The sequence below is a fragment of the Myiozetetes cayanensis genome, unplaced genomic scaffold (assembly GCF_022539395.1).
Source record: "Myiozetetes cayanensis isolate MyiCay16 unplaced genomic scaffold, myiCay2020 scf13, whole genome shotgun sequence".
NCBI lineage: Eukaryota > Metazoa > Chordata > Aves > Passeriformes > Tyrannidae > Myiozetetes > Myiozetetes cayanensis.
This window is the reverse complement of record NW_026086937.1, coordinates 16,772,634-16,792,243: the sequence shown is the minus strand read 5'-3', so window position 1 is coordinate 16,792,243 and position 19,610 is coordinate 16,772,634. Positions and strand designations below refer to the sequence as shown.

At 41.4% G+C, this 19,610-nt stretch overlaps 2 protein-coding genes across 6 annotated transcripts in view; both read left to right on the top strand.

The window, feature by feature from the left end:
* Nucleotides 1-9,225, top strand: part of PIK3CA (phosphatidylinositol-4,5-bisphosphate 3-kinase catalytic subunit alpha) — a 41,584-nt gene extending 32,359 nt beyond the window's left edge. For both annotated transcript variants that reach the window (XM_050307977.1, XM_050307976.1), the window contains exons 20-21: nucleotides 129-280; nucleotides 1,428-9,225. In XM_050307977.1, the coding sequence (XP_050163934.1) occupies nucleotides 129-280; nucleotides 1,428-1,698 (423 nt within the window). In that variant the 3' untranslated portion in view covers nucleotides 1,699-9,225. The remainder of the gene's footprint in view (nucleotides 1-128; nucleotides 281-1,427) is intronic.
* A 3,700-nt stretch (nucleotides 9,226-12,925) lies between these two features.
* Nucleotides 12,926-19,483, top strand: ZNF639 (zinc finger protein 639). 4 transcript variants are annotated; one of them, XM_050308631.1, is made up of 6 exons: nucleotides 12,926-13,047; nucleotides 14,011-14,115; nucleotides 14,514-14,590; nucleotides 15,466-15,561; nucleotides 16,390-16,530; nucleotides 16,796-19,483. In XM_050308631.1, the coding sequence occupies exons 3-6, from the start codon at nucleotides 14,533-14,535 to the stop codon at nucleotides 17,941-17,943; spliced, it is 1,443 nt and encodes a 480-aa protein (XP_050164588.1). In that variant the 5' UTR covers nucleotides 12,926-13,047; nucleotides 14,011-14,115; nucleotides 14,514-14,532; the 3' UTR covers nucleotides 17,944-19,483. The 4 variants fall into 4 exon arrangements, with proteins under 4 accessions (XP_050164588.1, XP_050164589.1, XP_050164586.1 ...); XM_050308632.1 differs by lacking the exon at nucleotides 12,926-13,047 and adding an exon at nucleotides 13,285-13,398; XM_050308629.1 differs by lacking the exons at nucleotides 12,926-13,047; nucleotides 14,011-14,115 and having other exon boundaries at nucleotides 14,496-14,590; nucleotides 16,390-16,524.
* Nucleotides 19,484-19,610: the final 127 nt, after the last annotated feature.

Below are 19,610 nucleotides of genomic sequence, written 5' to 3'. Positions count from 1 at the left end.
CACTTTGATATGAGTTTGTTTTCCAAAAAAACCCAACCTATCAGAACTTTAAGTAAATGATTGTTTTGACTGTGACTTCATTTAAACAAGGAATTACTAATCTTAAAATACTTTTCTGTCTTTCCAAGCTGTTTCACATTGACTTTGGGCACTTCCTCGATCACAAGAAGAAGAAATTTGGTTATAAAAGAGAGCGTGTGCCATTTGTCTTAACACAAGACTTCCTAATAGTGATTAGTAAAGGAGCCCAAGAATGTACCAAAACAAGGGAGTTTGAAAGGTGAGCCTTCTTTTAAGCATTTAAACTCCAGAGCATTTTGTACCTAAAATGCACTTTTCTGTGGTGACATTTAATAATTAGACCTTATAACTGAAAAGTAGTATTTTAATTGGCTTGCAGTGGGAATGTTCTAATTCTTTAGTTGAAGATCATCCACCCCCTTGTAAATCAATAGTTAATCTTAGCACTTACATGACCTTTGGTCCATGAAATCTCACTGAGATTTGCAGGGTCAGCATACATGTGATTAAAGATGATAATTTTTTAAACATCTGAAATTTCTTTGACTTAACATTTAAAATCCTCTTGGGATACTTGCAAAACTGCAAGTACTGAGAGTTCTTAAATGGTGGGTGTTACGTGCATCAGGGCCTTGCTGGTCACTCAGCCGTACTTCTCCCTCCTAAAGCTGCTGTGATACCAGCTCTTCAGATGGCCTGTGTAGTAGTTTATGACCTGCTGAGAAAGGAATAAAATAATAATAATAATAATAATAATAATAATAACAGTTGCTATATTCATTCTTAATCTCTTTCCAGCAATCCAGTCTTTGAGAGGTTTCAATTTTAATCTTTGTATCATTATGTTGAGGGCAGGGGAAGACAGATTTTGAATTACAGTGTCTGTCTGAATGCTGCAGTGAAGCCTTTTTTGCATTTTTTCCCTTTAACCTGACTTAAGTTAATGATTTCAGCATAAATGTGCATTTCTCATCCAATGTTATACGGCAAATGCCCCTGTTTTCAGTGTATTCTTCAGAGTATCTAAGGACCAACAGCTACTGCCCTCATAAAACTACAGGAGAAATGCATTTCTGATGATAACCAGGAAAGCACTGTTTGCAGCTGTGTATGTGGAAACATGTTTTGAAATCTGAAATGTTAGTAGGAATGGTTAGAATGGCTCTGTGAACTCCCATAAATCTGTGCTGAGCAGTTGCGTGAATTGTTTATGGGGTTTAAGGCTAGAAAGCCTGGCTTCAGTTTGGCTGTTGTGTCAGTCTGACCACTACTAATTCTTACACAGATGAAGATAAACTTAGTAGGAAGAGGAGGTCTGGTTACCTGAAAACTGTTTTGGAGGTGAAGAAGTTAACATGCACCTCGTAGGGAAATACACTGAGTTTTTTTTCCCTGGTCTCTTCCAGGTTTCAGGAGATGTGCTATAAAGCTTACCTAGCAATTCGGCAGCATGCCAATCTCTTCATCAACCTTTTCTCCATGATGCTTGGCTCAGGAATGCCAGAACTGCAGTCCTTTGATGACATTGCTTACATTCGAAAGACCCTTGCATTGGACAAAACTGAGCAGGAGGCTCTGGAGTACTTCATGAAGCAGATGAATGATGCTCACCATGGTGGCTGGACAACAAAAATGGACTGGATCTTCCACACAATAAAGCAACATGCTTTGAACTGAACAGACAGCAGAGAAAACGAGAACTGATACCCCGCTTTGTGGGTACTGCACTGTTAATACCCGTTAGCAGCAAAGACTGGTTGCATAGGAATTGCACAAACCATGAACAACACTAGAATTTATGCCAAGAAAAGAGATTAATTGTTCAGACAACTGTCGGAAAATAATGTAAAACAGGGTTTCAGATAGCACTAAAATTGTACACTTCAAAAATTAAGCTTTAGTATGATGTATGCAGAGAGACCTCGACAAATTAGAGAGGTGGGCGATCACCGTGTGAAGTTTAACAAGGGCAAGTGCCAGATTCTGCACCTGGGATGGGGCAACCCTGGCTGTGTGTAAAGACTGGGAAATGAGGCTGGAGAGCAGCTGTGGAAAGGGACCTGAGGGTCCTGGTCGATGGCAAGTTGGATGTGAGTTAGCAGTGCCCTGGCAGCCAGGAGGGCCAGCCGTGTCCTGGGAGGCATCAAGCAAAGCATCGCCATCCGGCTGTGGGAGTGGATTGTCCTGCTCTGCTCTGCACTGGGGCGGCCTCACCTTGAGTTCTGTGTGCAGTTTGGGGCACTACAGTATTAAAAAAAGACATTAAGCTGTTAGAGAGCTTCCAAAGGAGGGCCATGAAGATGGTAAAGGGTCTGGAGGGGAAGCTGTGTGAGGAGCAGCTGAAGTCACTTGGTTTGTTCAGCCTGGAGAAGAGGAGGCTTAGGGGAGACCTCATTGCAGTTACAGCTTCCTCATGATGGGGAGAGGAACAGACACTGATCTCTGTTCTGTGGTGACCAGTGACAGGACTCGAGGAAATGGCATGAAGCTGAGTCAGGGGAGGTTTAGGTTGGATATCGGGAAAAGGTTTTTCACACAAGGAGTGGATGGGCACTGGAACAGGCTACCCAGGGAAGTGGTCTCAGCACCAAGCCTGACAGAGTTCAAGAAGCATTTGGACAACATTCTCAGGCACATGGTGTGACTCTTGGAGTGCCCTGTGCAGAGCTAGGAGTTGGAATTGATGATCCTTGTGGGTCCCTTCCAACTCAGCATATTGTATGATTCTATGATTCATGTTATGCCTTAAGCCCAAAAAGGTAAACTTGGAAGAATGTTTCCTTTTTTCATTTGACAGGATGAATTAGACGGAAAAAGAAAATAGTTCTAACATGAACATAAGAGTCCTATGAGTTATTATTTTAGATCTGGTACAGCATGGTAGAGACTATGCTGGATCGAGAAGAGTGGAAATAGAATTCAAGTGGTAGCAAATACTTAAATGCAGCATAGTTTGAAGAGAAGGAGTTTCAAGCTCAACGATCTAAAAACAATAGTGAGAGGACAGTGCCTTTTAAATGTGCTCAGAGGCATTAACATTTGCGGGGTTCAGGTGACCCTTTGATTTCTGGGTCCGTCATCTGCACAGTTTCTGAAAGCAGTAGGAAATAGGCCCACTCAGTATGGTGTTTCTTCTGCTCAGTATTTCTAGGGGTGCAATTCATACCTTCACAAAGAAACTCCCTATCATCCCCAAAAACTGACTAACCAGGAAATTGAATGGTCAGAATTGGGTTTAGTGCAACAGAGAGCTGTAGTGTTCATCTTAGGTTTGCTTTAATCTAACTTGAACTGAATAGATTTTTTTCATACATGTTTTCCAGAACCTAAAGAAAGGTGAGTTATTAAAATTATTGAAAGATTATTTTTTTATAAAGGCTATTTATGTAATAGGAACTATTATTAATATATATTCTTTATTTACATGATTTGTCCCATATTCACTCTTTTAATTTTGCAGCCCAGTTAGTTCTTATCTGTCCAAGACTCCTGTTTTCATTAATGTCACTTAAGGTTACCAGATATACTCCTCAGACCAAATTCAGCCCTAGTGAAAGAGGACACAAGTACCAGTGAAGCAGTGGGGGATACACCCACTAATGCCAGAGGTAAACTTGGCCTAAGTCTGTTAAAAAATTTGGGGAATCACTCTTCATATTATGGAAGTGATATGCTGGCTATTCAAAGAAAGTACATTTAAACCCTCCATTTTTGGGTCTACCATTTCTCCTCTTTCTTCCTCCTTTGGAAGTGGTTGTTGAATCCAGTAAGATACATCAGAAACAGCAATTTAGATTTTCAATATGATCAATAATAAGCAGTTCAACATGCAGCAGATATGTTGGCTAGCTCAAAGCATGTGGAGTTACCAAACATTTTATAGCTTTGTCTGTTTTGTGCCTGTGTGTAATATATATTTGTAAATCTAGTTGTTGTCCTTTAACACAATTACAATGTGTGCAATTAATGAAATTGGCACCACTTTTTGAAACTGTTCAGAGTACCGAGGATTTCAGATTGCCCTTATGCACAACTTCAGATAGGACTGTTTTTCTCATTATTAAAGGGGTTCTTCTAATTAGTGAAGCTCATAATTCTGTGGGTGATGTTCACCCTAACATTTTAAACTTGCTAGATCGGCAGCACTTGGAGCGAATTCCAAAGGTTTGGGGGCTTTCGGTGGTTCAGCTCGTTCACTTGCAAACACGCACCGAGGTGCCACTCAGAAAGTGCAATACCACGTGTAATATAAAATATGCTGACAGTTGGTGTTAGATTAGAATATAAGTATATAATAGACTGTACTTTGTGCAGGCTGTACTGATGAGGTAATGAGTGGTTGGCTTCATTAGGCAAATTGTAATATATTAAAAAGGTGCAATCAATTACATTATGAAAGACTTTGGGGATTGTAAAGCCAAGGCTGTGGTGTTTCAGGACAATTTCACAGTCAGGATCCTGCAGCTGATTACTGCACACAAGGACTCTTGATGTTGTGGGGGAAAACCTGGGTTTGTGAACACTACAGAAGCTCCGAGAATAGTATGGGAAATGTGAAGTTGTATTTCCTTAGTTCTACTAAATATTTTGGAGTAGTCCAATAGACTTCCCATTACTCTTTTTATTGACTGTTACATATTCCTTTTTGTTCATATGAATATTTTAACTCCTGCTAACCTTGGTTGTACTTTCTAGAGCAAAGTTACCCTTGTATCTATTACTTTGCAGTCAACACACACTAATGGTTTAGCTCTTAAAACATGGTTTAGTTTCAGTTAAAGTTTAGTTCACAAAATCTGAAACCCTGTTGGCTGTCTCTCTTATTTTAACTGAGTAAACCTGTTGCACAGACGTCACATTAGGTGCTATATTATCCTTATTTATCTGGTGTTGAAACAATGCTTTACCTCGTTTATCTAAGAGATGGTCAGCTTTTTCCAGCCTGGATGAAAAGATCAGCTCAAATTTATTGGACGTTATGAGCCCAACTTTCTTTTTACTTTGCCCCTTCCTAGCCCTTTACTTCTGTAAATATAAGTGTCTTTCAGTTCAAGCACACAGTGTTCTGCACCCTTTTTGCCCAGACAGAGGTATGAGGAGTCAGGCTCTGTTTCCAGAAGTTACTGCAATTAAACGTTGTGCTTAAGCTGTAGAAGTTATTATGAGAATCAAATAGTGAAAGAACGGAAACTTCATAGGGATGCAGACATAATACAATTCAGGATAATTACAAAAAAATTTAGATAGAAGTTTTTTAAAAAGTAAGGGAAACTCATGGGCTTTAAGCAGTTCTTACCATAACCAGGATGGGCATTTGAAAAATATTATGCTGGTGTTTCAGGAAAAAAACAAATCCTTTTCTCAAAGTGTTCAGCCCTAATTACTGTATCCTGTTACGCCTGTTCTGTGCTGATGTAATTTCACTGCAGATAGTGGATGTTCTGTTTGCTTACTCTGCTGTAAATGAGAGGACCTCATCTGCTCACAGTAGCAGAAATAAGATCTGCTTACAGACCATGAAAGCACCTGCCACTGAGTTCTAGATTTTTACAGAGATAGCTTGGAATTTGGCCTTTTTTTTTATCTATTCCCACCTCATGGAGATTTGAAAATGTTCCCTTTGTTCTGGAAATCAGCTGCACAGAACACTAAAGTGATTTGTTTTGAGATTGAATTGAATCTGAACACCTTGCTTGTGCAGAGCTTCACTGTAAGACTGGCAGAGCAAGGAGCCCAGGACTGGGCCATGTGTTTTGTCACAAAGCAATTAGGAAATGGAGTTTTATCGAAACACAAATTTAAAGCGAGTAACTTTTTCAACTGTGAAACTGCATTTGACTTAATGACAGAACAGGCTGCTGCTGCTCAGTTTTACTTAGAGTAACATTCTTTGCTTTCTTAAAGGTAGCAGAAAAAGAACCTGTACTGACTTTATGTACGCATACTTCTCTGTTCTGAAAGGGTGCATTAGTAGTTTTTTTCATAGGTGAAACATTTTCAGTATAAGTTTTAAAATTTTAAAAAAAGGCATTTAAATAAAACCAAAATTGTAAGTGTTTTGGCATCTCGTGGAGAAGATATGAGCCTGCATATTAAGGACAATGTAGAAATTACCAAGTTTGTAAGAACTTTGTATGTGATGACCCTGCTGGTGGTGGTTTGGCAAGTTGTTGGTGGGGTTTTATGCCAACTTTCCTTTTTATGTAAAATATTAAATGCCCTTCAGTGATCAGTAGCCCACATTTGTCGACAATTTGAAGGTATTTTCTTTGCTTTGTCATTATATAATTGACATGTTCCAGCGTCTGTTCTCAGTAGTAATTATGAATTCCTCCTGTTTTGCATGTCTGCACAGGTTGCAGACTTGGGCTGGACCCATTCAAAAAACAAATATTAGAAAAGCCACTTGAAATTACTATTTTGTTGATGTCATTGACATCTTGAAAATGCTTCAAGTTAATGAAAATGGTGTGGTATTACAGAAAGAATTGTAACTTGCTGCTTCTGAGATTTTCTTTTTTAAATCTTTTCCTCTTGTTTTAGTTTTACTTGAATGGAAGAACCACACTTGTTTTGTTTTTTTTTTTAAATACTATATAGCTGTGGATGTTGTTGCAGATTGTTGAATCCCAATTTAATTTTGCAATACATGTTTCATACAAATAATGAATTTGTATCATCTTTTTATTTTGTGCTAAAAGTTGTCTCAGTTTAGGTGAGGCTCTATCTGTCCAAAATGATGTGTAGCTCACCACCCCTGCAGCTGGTGTTGCTTTGGGTGTTTTTTTCTGTTTAGTTTTATTTTTTTACATCTGTGTTAATGAAGAGAAGCCATCTGGAAACTGGCTATAGAAGTTCTTTACCTGCATTCGCTGACCAAACCTATAGGTGCTCTGCTCTTTGAGAAATTCTGAGAAATTTCCCTTTAATGCTGATACCACATTGACTTCATCGGAATCGCTCTGGATTCACAACAGCATATGAAGTCAGAATTAGACTACATGTATATTAGAGTTCCAGATTAGTTATTCTTAGGATTCAGTATGAAAGGTGTTCTCATAAGGAGAGGAATGTTTACTAGCAGCCCAGTTAAACACTTTACAATTTTACTTTTTAAATAGCCTCTATCAAGTAGCCTTTCCCCTCCAAAACTACTGTAACCTTGTCTATAGTTTGTTTCATTCTTGAGACTTCCAGGATTTTTGTTGCTTACCAGTTCAAATGTTTCATCTTCCTACTCTTTCATATCCTACAGACTTGTTGAACCCACACTCAGGAAAAATCATTGTTCTTAATTGTCAGCAGGGTATTCTTGACTTCTGAGCCTTATGGGATAGACTGAAAAGCTTGAGGTCTTATTGTGAGCATTCCTGACTCTAAGCCAGAGGTGAATCCCTCTGTCTCTTCCCTTCATTCTCCAACACCCCTTTCCCCTAAAAAAGGACACGCCCATAGCATAAGAACATCATACAATGTTTGTAAGAGATCAGTTGAAGCAATGCCCTGCCTGTACTTGGAAGCTGGTGTCCCCACTGGTTTGCCTAAGTGTGTCTTAAGTGTCCTTACTGTCACTTCTGTACGTGATGCAATATTCCTTTGGCATAAGGAAGGCAAAAAATATGCTATTCTGTCTTGATTCTTTCTGAAATTCTGTTGCCAGATTCCCAATAGTTGCAATCTCATTCTGCCTTGTCTCTTTAACTACTTTTAATCTATTTTCAGGCTCTATTAATAGTGTTCTATATCCTGAATTATCAACTGCCCCAGGCTGTCCAAAGTTGTCTTACTGTTTCATTTGGGGCTGGGGAAAGAAAAGGAATAGATTAATCCTCTTGTCTTACAGTGGCTGTGGTCCAAATTCTTCATCTTCTCTTGTGAAGATAAATGTGTAATTCATCATCTGGGAGTATCATCCGTTCTCCTTGCCCCCTCACACCTCTTCAGGTTTTATCTGTGAATATCTACATTCACTTATCAAAATCTACTTCCCTGGTGGAGAAAAGGATTTAAAAAATCTATGGCTGCAGTCTGATGTCCTGAATTCTCAGGCCTGAAATTTTGGAAGTATTGTTGTCATTGCAAACCACAACTGTGGAATTTTCACGGAATCGTTGAGGTTGGCAAAGAGCTTTGGAGATAATTTACCCCAGCCACCCTGTTTGAGGCGGGGTCAACTCTAGAGCAGATTGCCCAGGATATCACCCAGTTGGGTTTAGAGCCTATCCAAGAAAGAAGAATCCGCAGTCAATTTTTTTCCCTTATTGTTGTTATGAAATATCTTCTGTTTCGCTGCCTGCTGCCCTTTCAGTGGGCAGCACTGAGAAGAGCCTTGCCTGTCTTTACTCCTCTCCATCAAGTATTTGTGTACATTGACAAGATGCCCCCTGAGCTTTCCCTTTGACCGGGATAAACAATCCCAGCTCTCTCAGCCTCATTTCCCATCCGTCATCTTTGTAGCCCTTCACTGACCCATTCCAGCACATCCATGTCAGGCTGGTACTGGGGACCCCAGTACTCGAGGTGTGGCCTCACCAGTGCTGAGCAGAGGGGCAGGATGAAGGCTCAACTCCCTGGACCTGCTCTGCCAAAGGCAGCCCAGGATCCTGTTGGCATTTTGGGTAAATAGAGCCCAGGAGGGTGTCACCTCTTGATGCTTCTACGTAACTTCGTTGCAGCTGGCAGCCAGTTACGTGTCTGCATCAAAAGGAGAGTATAAACACCTCCCAGTGCTCGAAATATCTTTTAAAAATGAGACAATTACCTTTGAAATAACCACTACTGGGGGTGGGGGGAGGGGGGGGGGGGTGTTGCCATGTGTGTGTCATTCTGTGATGAAGGTCTGTGGTAAAGTAGGTAGAAAGCAAGACATTTTTAGTAATAATGGGCCAAAAAGTATTTAAGATGCAGCAAAGATGCATGTGTTGTCATACTGAGAATAGTCTTGCAGTACTTTAAATAAAAAAAAAAACAAACCACAAACCCTTTTTTACCCCTTCTGCTGTGCTACTCAAGTAACAAAAGTTTGGCCTATGATACTTATTGTAGTTATGTTCATGGGAAACTGTAAAAAGTCTGCCTTTTATTTATCTTCGCGGTCTGTATCATGCTGTTTATTAAAAAAAAAACTACTTTTGTTTGGTTTTTATCACACTTTTGAGTGTTAATGTATATACTAACAATTAAATTAAAATGATATGGTTGGTACACTTGTGAATTCTGAAGTGAGAATTTAAGGAATCTTCTGCCTTGGGGTGTGATTGGGTGTTGCAGCTCTGCCTTTGAAAAAGGCTGGAAGAAAGTAGATGGGAGTTGCACACATCAGTTAATGACGATGGGGAACAGAAGCAGAATTTGCATTATTTGCAGGTGGGAAGTCCCAGATTGCACAGGGCATTTGTTCCTGCACACGCTGATCCTCAAAATAAGTAATTTTATTCTAGTTTTAGATGTGGGCTGTAAAAAGTTGTGATAAGAGAGCAGATATTACTGAAGTGTTTCAGCTGGATGCTTTTAAAGCCCCTGCTAAATCAATCTGGTTTGGTTTCTTTTTTAATATCCTTCATGTTTTCATTATCAAAATTAGGCTTTTAAACAAACAACCAAGCAATGTTGTATTTTTGTATCCAGTACTAACTTTGAAAGAGTGAGAAACATGTTTAGGGAAATTACTCACTGGCAAATATAAGAGCATGAGGGTGCAATGGAGGCACTTCTGTGGATGTGTTGGTCTACTTGGGACTTCAGTTGCCAACAAACCATTGTTGTGGGAGGGATTTGAGCTCTCTTGACGAGGATTTCACTTTTTTTGGAGGGATGAGGGAAAGGTCAGGGTTTTTACTCAGGCCTCTTCAACACATTGTTGTCCCCAGTAAGCTTTAAACTTTGTACACTGGTCAGTTCTGTTCCAGATAACACAAGTTTTGCACTGGAGCAACTCCATAATAAAAGGTGGGCATCATCATCCTTATGTTTATTTTGAAGCTCCAGCTGAGCTCTAGTAAGGAGAGAGCAAATCCAACTATGGCTAGGGGTTTGGAAGTAGCTGCTTCAGTAACATGGACTAGCAGGTTAAACCTTGTGTTTATTACAGCATAAGGTGAGTTTTACCTTTCCTGGTAACTATGAAATGGTTATGAGTGGTTACTACTGTGTGTTAAATGCACAGGATGATTCAGGGAAAGGGGATCATCAGTTCTTGTTCAAATGTGAATTTTAGACTTTGCTGCCATTACCGTGCTGTGATTTCTTTTTTTTTTTTTTTGGTGGTAGTTGTAGTTCTAGGTCTGGACACCTAAAACATGAAAAAAATTATGGAAAAGCTGCAAAATAATGCTAGTGAAACAGAAGAAAGTTTTGCAGTCTGGGCAGTTTGCTTTAGCATGGCAATCTCAGTGAGCCCTCCTGATTTCACCCTCAGAAATCAGTCTGGTTTCCAACCTGCCTTTTCAAATTGATCCAAAATCTGAAACCATGTAACAAAAGAGCAAGAAACCTGATGCTATACAAGATACCTCAGGTAACCTCCTATATGTCCTTTTAAGCACTAAAAAAATCTACCTCTAGCAAAGGTTATCATCATGCACTATGTTTCCTGCTTTCACTGAAGAAAGGGTTTACTCCATTCTTATTTTGGAGAAGATACATCCCTGCTAATTGAAATAAGCATCATCTGTGTTGCCCATTTAAACAAAGATGTGAATATCACATGGACTTTTCTGCATTTCGAGTTGGAATTGGTTCTGAGTGATTAAAACCTGGCCCAGAGCTGCCTGAACATCCCAAGCACTTGGTGGTTTAGAAAATAAGACTCATTTAGACTTTTCTGTCCTAAGCATTGATAGCTCTGTTTGATGCCTGTGACTTTGAACTGGATCTGAAGCTTCAAAGGGGATCCTCCTCAGATGTTTTTCTTTCACTGAAAGCCTTTTTATCTGGCATAAGTGGTGTTGGGCTGTGCTGCTTTGGGTGGAGAAGAAATCAGTCAAAAGTACAGAAGATGAGTTGTGCTCTGGTTCATCAGAGTTTGCCTCACCAAGCAGGACTGAATTCAAAGCAATTGTGTTGGGCTTGGGTTTGGTTTTTTTTTTTTTTTCTTTCCTTTCCTTCCCCTTGGCAAAGTATGGATTTTAAGTTCTCATCACTGCCCTCCGCTGGGAACTGCAGAAAGTGCTTTTTTGGAATATTTATATGGAAAACGTTTTGGTGAATAGAGGGAGAAGTATGTGGGCATCCACCCATTTGGGTGGCTATAGCCAATTTATGAGAGCTTTAAAACAAGCTGTCCTGGAGAAACCTCAGCAACCTGGAATAAACAGCAGAGAACAAACTGAACTGGGATGCCAGGATCTTGTTCGATTGGTAACTCAGCTAAGATCATAGATACCCCACATTTATTTAATTTCTGAGGGCTCAGCAGTGTGCCAGCAGAGGGACACCTTTAGTTCTGTTCGTGCTGCTTACACCAGAACTCCTGTGTGATCAGAGGATGAAGCTCTTTCCATGTGGCTCTAAGCAAATCACCCTAAAGTCATGTTTCCAGCTTCAGAACAAAGGCTATAGACAGATTAAGTCCAGTCTCACCTGCCAGCTAATGAATAAAACTGAGGCCAGAAGCAGGGTATAATTTATTTTCACTAATCAGTGGAACAACACCATTAGGGATTTTGTGGATTCTCTGCTAATTGAAAGCTTGTTCTTAAAATTAGGTAAACTCAGGCTAAGCCAGAGCAGAATAACTCAGTGAATGAAATACCTGGCAAAATTCCATAAGCTGTTTTAAGTCATGGAAATAAGTGACTGCAATGGCCTCCCTTCTGTCTTCAACATAAATGAGTAATTTTTCAAAACAATAAGATGCTGTTTGAAGTGTTCTGCTTTGTGGACAAATCCAACTTGGTGCCTTTTTCCGTGGCACGACAAAAAGTGAAGACGAAGTGAGCAAAAGGGGAGATTCCTTTGTGATTATAATTTGGGAGAAGGGGAGAGTTGCCTGTTTTAATTTTCAAACCGTTTTGTATATATATATGACAGAATCACAGAATCTTTAGGGTTGGAAGGGACCTCTGGAGATCATCACATCCAACCCCCTGCCAAGGCGGGGCCACCTGGCGCAGGTGACACAGGAATGTACCCAGGTGGGTTTGGAATGTCTCCAGAGAGGAGACTCCACGACCTCCCTGGGCAGCTGTTGCAGTGCTCTGACACCCTCAAAGCAAAGAAGTTCTTCCTTATGTCGAGGTGGAACTTCTTGTGGTTTAGTTTATGGCCATTGCTCCTTGTCCTGTTGCTGGGCATCACTGAAAAGAATCTGGCACCTCTTGGCACCGGCCTTTGAGATATTTCTGTGCATTAATGAGATTCCCCTCTCAGTTTTCTCTTCTTCAGGTGAAACAGGCCCAAATCCCATGGTCTCTCCCAGTAACAGAGATGCTCCAGACCCCTCATCACCTTTGTGCCTCTGCCAAACCCTCTCGAGTAGCTCCTTGTCTTCCTTGCACTGTATATATCTCTTCCTTGTACTGTATATAGTTATAATATGCTTTCTATTGATTCCCCTATTTTCCTATCCTTTTTTTTTTAATATATATTCCCCTATACAGTAATTCTAAGGGACATCTACACTTACACAAAAAAGCAAATTTGAGCTTTTATGAGGCTCTGGCTTCGACATCACACTCTCACTTGCATAAAATCTGAATACCTGAAGGTGGTCAGACGGAACTCTAAATTATCGGTGTGGTGTCGGATGCAGACGGAGATACAAATTAACTATAAATTAAGGGTTTGTTTTGTGTGTGTCCCGTCCTTCCCCCCCCCCGCCGTTGCTGAGGCGGCGGCGCCCTTGGCCGGCAGGGGGCGCTGTGGGCGGCGGCCACGCGCCCGTTCCCGCTCCTTGGCCGCGGGAGCAGCGGGGCCGGAGCGGGACCGGGACCGGGACAGGGACAGGGACCGGCGGGAGCGGCGGGGCTGGGCTGGGCCGGGCCCGGGCGGAGCACAGCCCAGCACAGCGGGACGGGCGGGCGGCAGGTGAGTGCCGGTGGCAGCGCCCGGGGAGCCGCCCGTGCGCCGTGAGTCACGGCCGGGCCCGGAGCGGCTCCGGGCCAGGCCCTCCGAGCGGGGCCGCGGCCTCGCCCCTTCCCGGGGCTCCTCCGCGGCGGGAGCTCCCCGCTGCCGGGGCGGAGCGGAGCCTCGGCCGCGCTCCCGCCCCTGGTTGCCCGCGCGGCCTCCGCGCAGGCCGCGGCCCCGGGGGGAGCGGGATCCCCATTCCCGAGACCGGGATCCCCATTCTCAGGGGCGGGATCCCGATCCTCAGGAATAGAACACCTCACGGCCCCATCCGTGGGGAAGAGGTTGAGCTTTTCGGCGGCGTTACCTGCGGTGAGACTTGCCGTGTCGGTGCGCTGTCGCTGCTTCCCTTGGCAGTCAGAGAAAGCGATGAGGGTGTTGGTACTTCAGACCATGATGTAATGTTAAAAACACTAATTCCGCCCCCCCCCCATCCCATAAAACAAATTTTAGTTCAGAGAAATTGTTTCGTTTCGTGAGAACAGCCCTGACTTGATGAGGGCCCTTTTCTCCCTGCTTTCCCCTCTGGTGCATGGCACTGACTTCAGAAGATCCTGGGCCCGTGAGTGCTCTGGTATTACGGTAACCAACATGGCATTCCGCGTTTGCAACCCTTTATTTTTCAAAACTATTTGTTCCCATCTATAACTCAAGTATTTTTGTGTCGTTTCCAAGTATTCTTCTGCTGTCAGGAGCTGACAAGTGCAGCAAAAGACAACTAACCTGATACAAAAGGAAAAATATTCCAGTACATCTACCTTATTCATTTTGAAGCTCTAAACCAAAATTAATATCGACTTCTTATGTTGCTTTCTAGCTTCAATTTCCATAGGTCCATTCTTTGTGTTACTTATATCTAATTCTGTGGGTTTTTTTCTTTTGTGCTCAAGTTTTAAAGTGGTTTAAAAGGCTGTTCTTCCACAGGTGAAAGTCTTCTTGAGCTGATGCATTCCCTACCTTTGGAAGTTGTACAGCTATCAGCTTCTTAGCTGCTCGGCTTCCTGATACTGAAAGAGTCTCGGATATTTGGTAAGAGAGCATGGCTTTGTTAGTATGTTAAACATTAAAATGTGTTTCTGAAGGGCTCTGCTTCAGAATATCCAGTCCCTGACAAATGTCAGCAGGGTGCTGGAGACCTTCCTTGTAGGTGACTCTGAGTGCTGGGGTGCCTGGAGTCCCCACCTGCCTGTCTTTATGGTGAACCTTCTTTTGTTCCAGGGCAGGAATGTGAAACTGGACTTCAGCAGTTGTGTGCAATTCATGGGTTCTTAACTGTAAAAAAATAGGCTGGCAGGCAAGAAAGGGGAGTAGGAAAGAACTCTTGTATTTAATAGGCAGGTTTTCAAAATGCTTGTGTTGTTCCATAAGGTCCAGAAAGATAAACTAGATACAAAAAAGTCTAATTCTTGAATGTTGTTACTTTACAGTTGATTCAGACTGTTCAAAATGAATGAACATCCTAAAAAGAGGAAAAGGAAGACTCTACATCCTTCTCGGTACTCAGGTCAGTCTAGAGCTTGAGTTATGTACGCTTGACTAAAGTTTATCTTTTTTCTCAGAATAATAACTTTATGAGAGGGACCACATGTGCTAATACATGGAAAATTAGTGACACAAATGGTGGATAAGAAGTTTTGGCTCAAATGTACCAAGCACCCGCTCTGTGGGCTCCCTTGTTGGGTTACTCTGAGTCACAGGATGGCAGAATATGCTGAGTGGGAAAGGACCCACAAGGATCCATCGAATCCAACTCTTAGCCCTGCACAGGACCAGCCCAAGAGTCACACCACGTGCCTGAGAGTGTCATCCAAACGCTCCTTGAACTCCGTCAAGCGTGGGGGCTGTGACCACTGCCCTGGGGAGCCTGTTCCAGTGCCCAACCACCCTCTGGGTGGAGAACCGTTTTCTAACAGCCAACATAAACCTCCCCTAGGACAACTTCAGGCCATTCCCTTGAGTCCTGTCACTGGTCACCACAGAGATCAGTGCCAGTGCACCTGAACAGTTTTGTTCTGTACTCCCTGCAAATGGGGAAACTGGCTCAAGCTACAAATGAAGGTGATTGTGCTTACACACAGGGGGGGAATTTTGTAAAACTTGGGATGAGGATATCCAGAAATGTTCAGCACTGAATGGATTATGCTCCTGTCACTTCTCAGTGGGAGCAGCGTTTGATAGTGACTGTCTCTGATAGTCCAAACATCCAGGCAGCAGCTGCAATGTGTGAGTCACAACAGAAATGTTGTCAGGTGAGCACAGAATTCTCCCCAAACAACAGGTAAAACTGTGAAGAGAATTTTGATGAACATGAAATATGTCTGAAGCTATATCAATGTATTAGTATTTAAACTTACTTTTGGTTTGTTTGGTTTGGTTTAGATTCTTCAGGTGCAAGCAGATACATAGACAACAGTGGAATTTTTTCTGACCACTGTTACAGTGTCTGTTCTATGAGACAGCCAGATACAAACAGAGGTAAGACTACATTTTGGAGTCTTGTTTTGCAATTCTTTAGTAAGTGTGTCATGCTCCTCCTGTTCATAGAAGTAAATAGAATACACAATATATAGAGGGTGATTTCTGAGCAGTGTTGTGATCTGATAGGCCTTAGACTGGTGGAAGGTGGTTTAATCTTTACAATTGAAATACAGTTTTCAAAGTAGAAACAATGACAACAGAAAGATCCTTATAATGGTGGTTAAACTACTTCAAATATCCACTAGCTAGGTAATGTAAAGCTGATGAGTTCAGATGACATTTACCAGCAGTTGCATTGAATTGTACTTGTGGAAAACAAAATGCCTTTTTATAAAACATCCAGTAGTGGATGGGAAGTTTAGGAGAGCAAATGCGATGGTGGATTTTTATTATATTTATTTTTCTTTTCACTCTAATAACTTACCAGCAAGTCTCCAGAAGTCTTAGAAAGTATTATGTTTTAAAATGTGATGTCCAGAAATATTTAAGAATATTTTTTTAATTGTGTCTCTTAAATATATAAAGTTTCATTTAAGGATTTTAAGGGTTTTTTCCATTACAATCACCTGACTGTCTTCTGCTGAAATTTTAAAGACAGAGTGGCCACCTTTTGAATTCTTTTTTCCTCTGCATTTATGGAAATAATTTCTAAGGTATTTATTATTACTTTTTTTAATGTAGGTTATGATTTGCTTAGTATATTAAGATAAATTTATGCAACTAGAATAATTAAATAGTAAATAAGATGTATGACTAAATCAAGGAATCACAACGATGTCAGGATGGACAAATTATGACAAGAAAATCCTTCTCTTCCCTTTGCAGGCAGATTCCACAGTCCTGTGCAGAGCCTGGACACAGATGATGATGGGAGTCCGGTGCATGCCGGGAGTTCTCACTGGAGTGGGGCACATTCCAACCTGGGGCTGCACTGTGCAGACCCTAAAAGGAAGGATAAAGGTAAAGGTCAGTGTGTGTGCAGCTGAGGTGCTGGGAAGGGGGAGAGCACAGCTGCTGGCTTGCAGTGTAACTGCTTTGCTTTGTCAGAAGATGGGAGGGATTTGTAGTTTCTGGTATTTCTTTGTTAGCTGAACATACAGCATAGTCTGGCAGGGCAAAAAATAACTGCTTTTTGCATTTGTAAGCTGTAAACGACTGAAAGGTTAAATATAGACCCTGGTCTTTTGCAGTGAGATTTTTTCAACCTTTTATTATGTATTTCCTCCTGCAGATAAAGGTACTAACAATGGAATGTGCAGAGACTTATGTGACTCACCTATATTCAGTGACAGCCCCACAGAAGAAGAGAAACCTCTAGATATCCAAACTGTAGAAATTTCTACAACAGAAGTGAATGCTGTAGAAGTTCATGATATAGAAACACAGACTGTGTCACCTGAGAAGCTGGAGGCTGAGGACCTGGAGGAAATCCCCTTGGAAACCTGTAAAATCTTTGAGAAGAATCAGGCTTTGAATATCACAGCACAACAGAAGTGGCCCCTGCTGAGAGCCAACAGCAGCGGCTTGTACAAGTGTGAGCTCTGTGAGTTCAACAGCAAGTACTTCTCTGATTTAAAGCAGCACATGATCCTGAAGCACAAGACGTGCACAGACACTCACGTCTGCAAAGTTTGTAAAGAAAGCTTCTCCAGCAAAGTGCAGCTCATCGAACACGTCAAACTACACGAGGAGGACCCGTACATCTGTAAATACTGCAATTACAAAACGGTGATCTTTGAGAACCTGAGTCAGCACATAGCAGACACTCACTTCAACGACCACCTGTACTGGTGTGAGCAGTGTGATGTGCAGTTCTCCTCCAGCAGCGAGCTGTACCTGCACTTCCAGGAGCACAGCTGTGACGAGCAGTACCTGTGCCAGTTCTGCGAGCACGAGACCAACGACCCCGAGGATCTGCACAGCCACGTGGTGAACGAACACGCCTGCCGGCTGATAGAGCTGAGCGACAGCTACCACAACAAGGAGCGTGGGCAGTACAGCCTCATCAACAAAATCAGTTTTGACAAGTGCAAAAACTTCTTTGTGTGCCAGGTGTGCGGCTTTAGGAGCAGGCTGCACACGAATGTCAACAGGCATGTAGCTATTGAGCACACCAAAATATTCCCTCATGTTTGTGATGACTGTGGGAAGGGATTTTCAGGTATGTTGGAGTATTGCAAGCACCTGAGCTCTCATTTATCTGAAGGGATTTATTTGTGTCAGTACTGTGAATATTCAACAGGACAGATTGAAGATCTTAAAACTCATTTGGATTTCAGGCATTCAGCAGATTTGCCTCATAAATGTACTGATTGTTTAATGAGGTTTGGGAATGAAAAAGATCTTTTAAGTCATCTTCAGATACATGAGACAGTGTGATTGCTTTCTTTCCCTGTAATCAATTTGTTAGACTTGGAATTAAGTTTTAGTCGCTGAAATTAAATACAGTTTTAACAGAAATTGTACAGTTCTAATGCTTTCATCTTTATATCAGCAAAGCATGTATAACAACTTGGTGTTGTGGATTTCCTTGTCTAAGGGTTTCAGTAGAAGTAATCACATTTACAGTGAGATGGACCAGATTTTGGGGGGAGGGACAGTGGGAGTAGTTGCATGCTGTGATAGCAGTTCTGGTGGTCATCCCACTCCTTCATGTTTAGCGTACAGGACCAACTCTCCTGATAAAAAGGTACAAAACCAAATCCAATACCTAGTTCCATGCCTAAGTAACACAATACAGATCCCAGTTCCACATCCAGCTCATGTTGCCCTTTGTGGCAGCAGGTCATTGCACTGGTGTTTAGCAAATTGCACCAGCTGGCCAAAGATAAGGGTGTTCCAAAAATTCCCAGGCATGGACATCTCCAAATTCACATACCAACCTTCATTTCCCACCTCATACTCTTGATAAGCTTTTAAAATTCTCCTCTTTTTCTCAAGGTACATATCCAACCTCCTTGTTCACTTTAAGTTCTATCCAACATTGTTCTGTCCAACAGCCCTCTCTTCCACACATGTACTACAGGATTCCCTTTATTTACCTTCAGTTCCTGTCTTTTAATGCACTGAGGAGACACACATTGCTTGTGTGGAGATTGGATCATGTTCTAAGGAGTAACTGCAAAAGGAATTTGCAGTGATCCAGGTGAGAATGCACAAAGTGAATTTCTTGCATAAAAGTAATTTAGCTCTCACTGAAATTTTGTATGTCACCAATCTTTGAATAGAGCAAACCTCTAGTAGTCTATTATTATAATGCTGTGTATTTATAATTAGCTTTCCACCACTAGTAATTTGAAGACTGTTATTTTAATTCTGTACATTTTAACTTCTATATACTGGCTTAAAACACTGGTACATTACAGAATTTTTACTAATCACTCAAATTATTTCACATATTTGTTTATATTAGTTAGCACTGTCCTGCCACTGTAATCATTGGAAGTGAATTTTTACAGTTCACTCTGTAGCTGTATTTGTGAGGGGATACTTGTACAGATTAAAAAAAAAGAGTGAGGTCACTTAGATTGTGATAGTTATCAGGGTGAAAATACCCGTAAATTACTGATGGAGTTTACATTTCTTTCTGCATTGATTGTAAATTTGTAATGTAAGATTGTCTAATGCAAGCTTTGTATAGAGATAATTAATGTATAAAAACATTTCTTGGTCAGTGAGATTTGGTGTTATCAGCTTCAAGGTGTGCAAGAGTCTATGCATTGGATTTTTAAAGGTAAGGATAAAAATTGGCTGAACGTTGTCAGTTTATGGAAGTTCTGGTTTCAAGGGAAGTATTTCTGGAATGTCTATGAACCAGTTAGTGTATTTTTTGTTGTAGGAGGCAAGACCATTTCTGTCACTTTGAAATGCTGATTTACTACTCAGTCTTCTGTTTTGTCATTAAAAAAGGGCAACCTGAGGGTGTCCTGCTGTATTTTATCAGTCCCTTGTACAGAGAATGACAGTATCTGTGGTAGAATTGCTGATTTCCTATTTTGAACACATTCTTCCTGGCTGGCTTAAAATGGTAGCAATAATACAGTTAA

Excerpts from the sequence above, each read along its gene's own strand:
- ZNF639 (XM_050308631.1), top strand. The coding sequence starts at position 14,533 with ATGAATGAACATCCTAAAAAGAGGAAAAGGAAGACTCTACATCCTTCT. Across the intron at positions 15,562-16,389 it reads ACAGCCAGATACAAACAGAG|GCAGATTCCACAGTCCTGTG; the intron begins GTAAGACTACAT and ends TTCCCTTTGCAG. Across the intron at positions 16,531-16,795 it reads AAGGAAGGATAAAGGTAAAG|ATAAAGGTACTAACAATGGA; the intron begins GTCAGTGTGTGT and ends TTCCTCCTGCAG.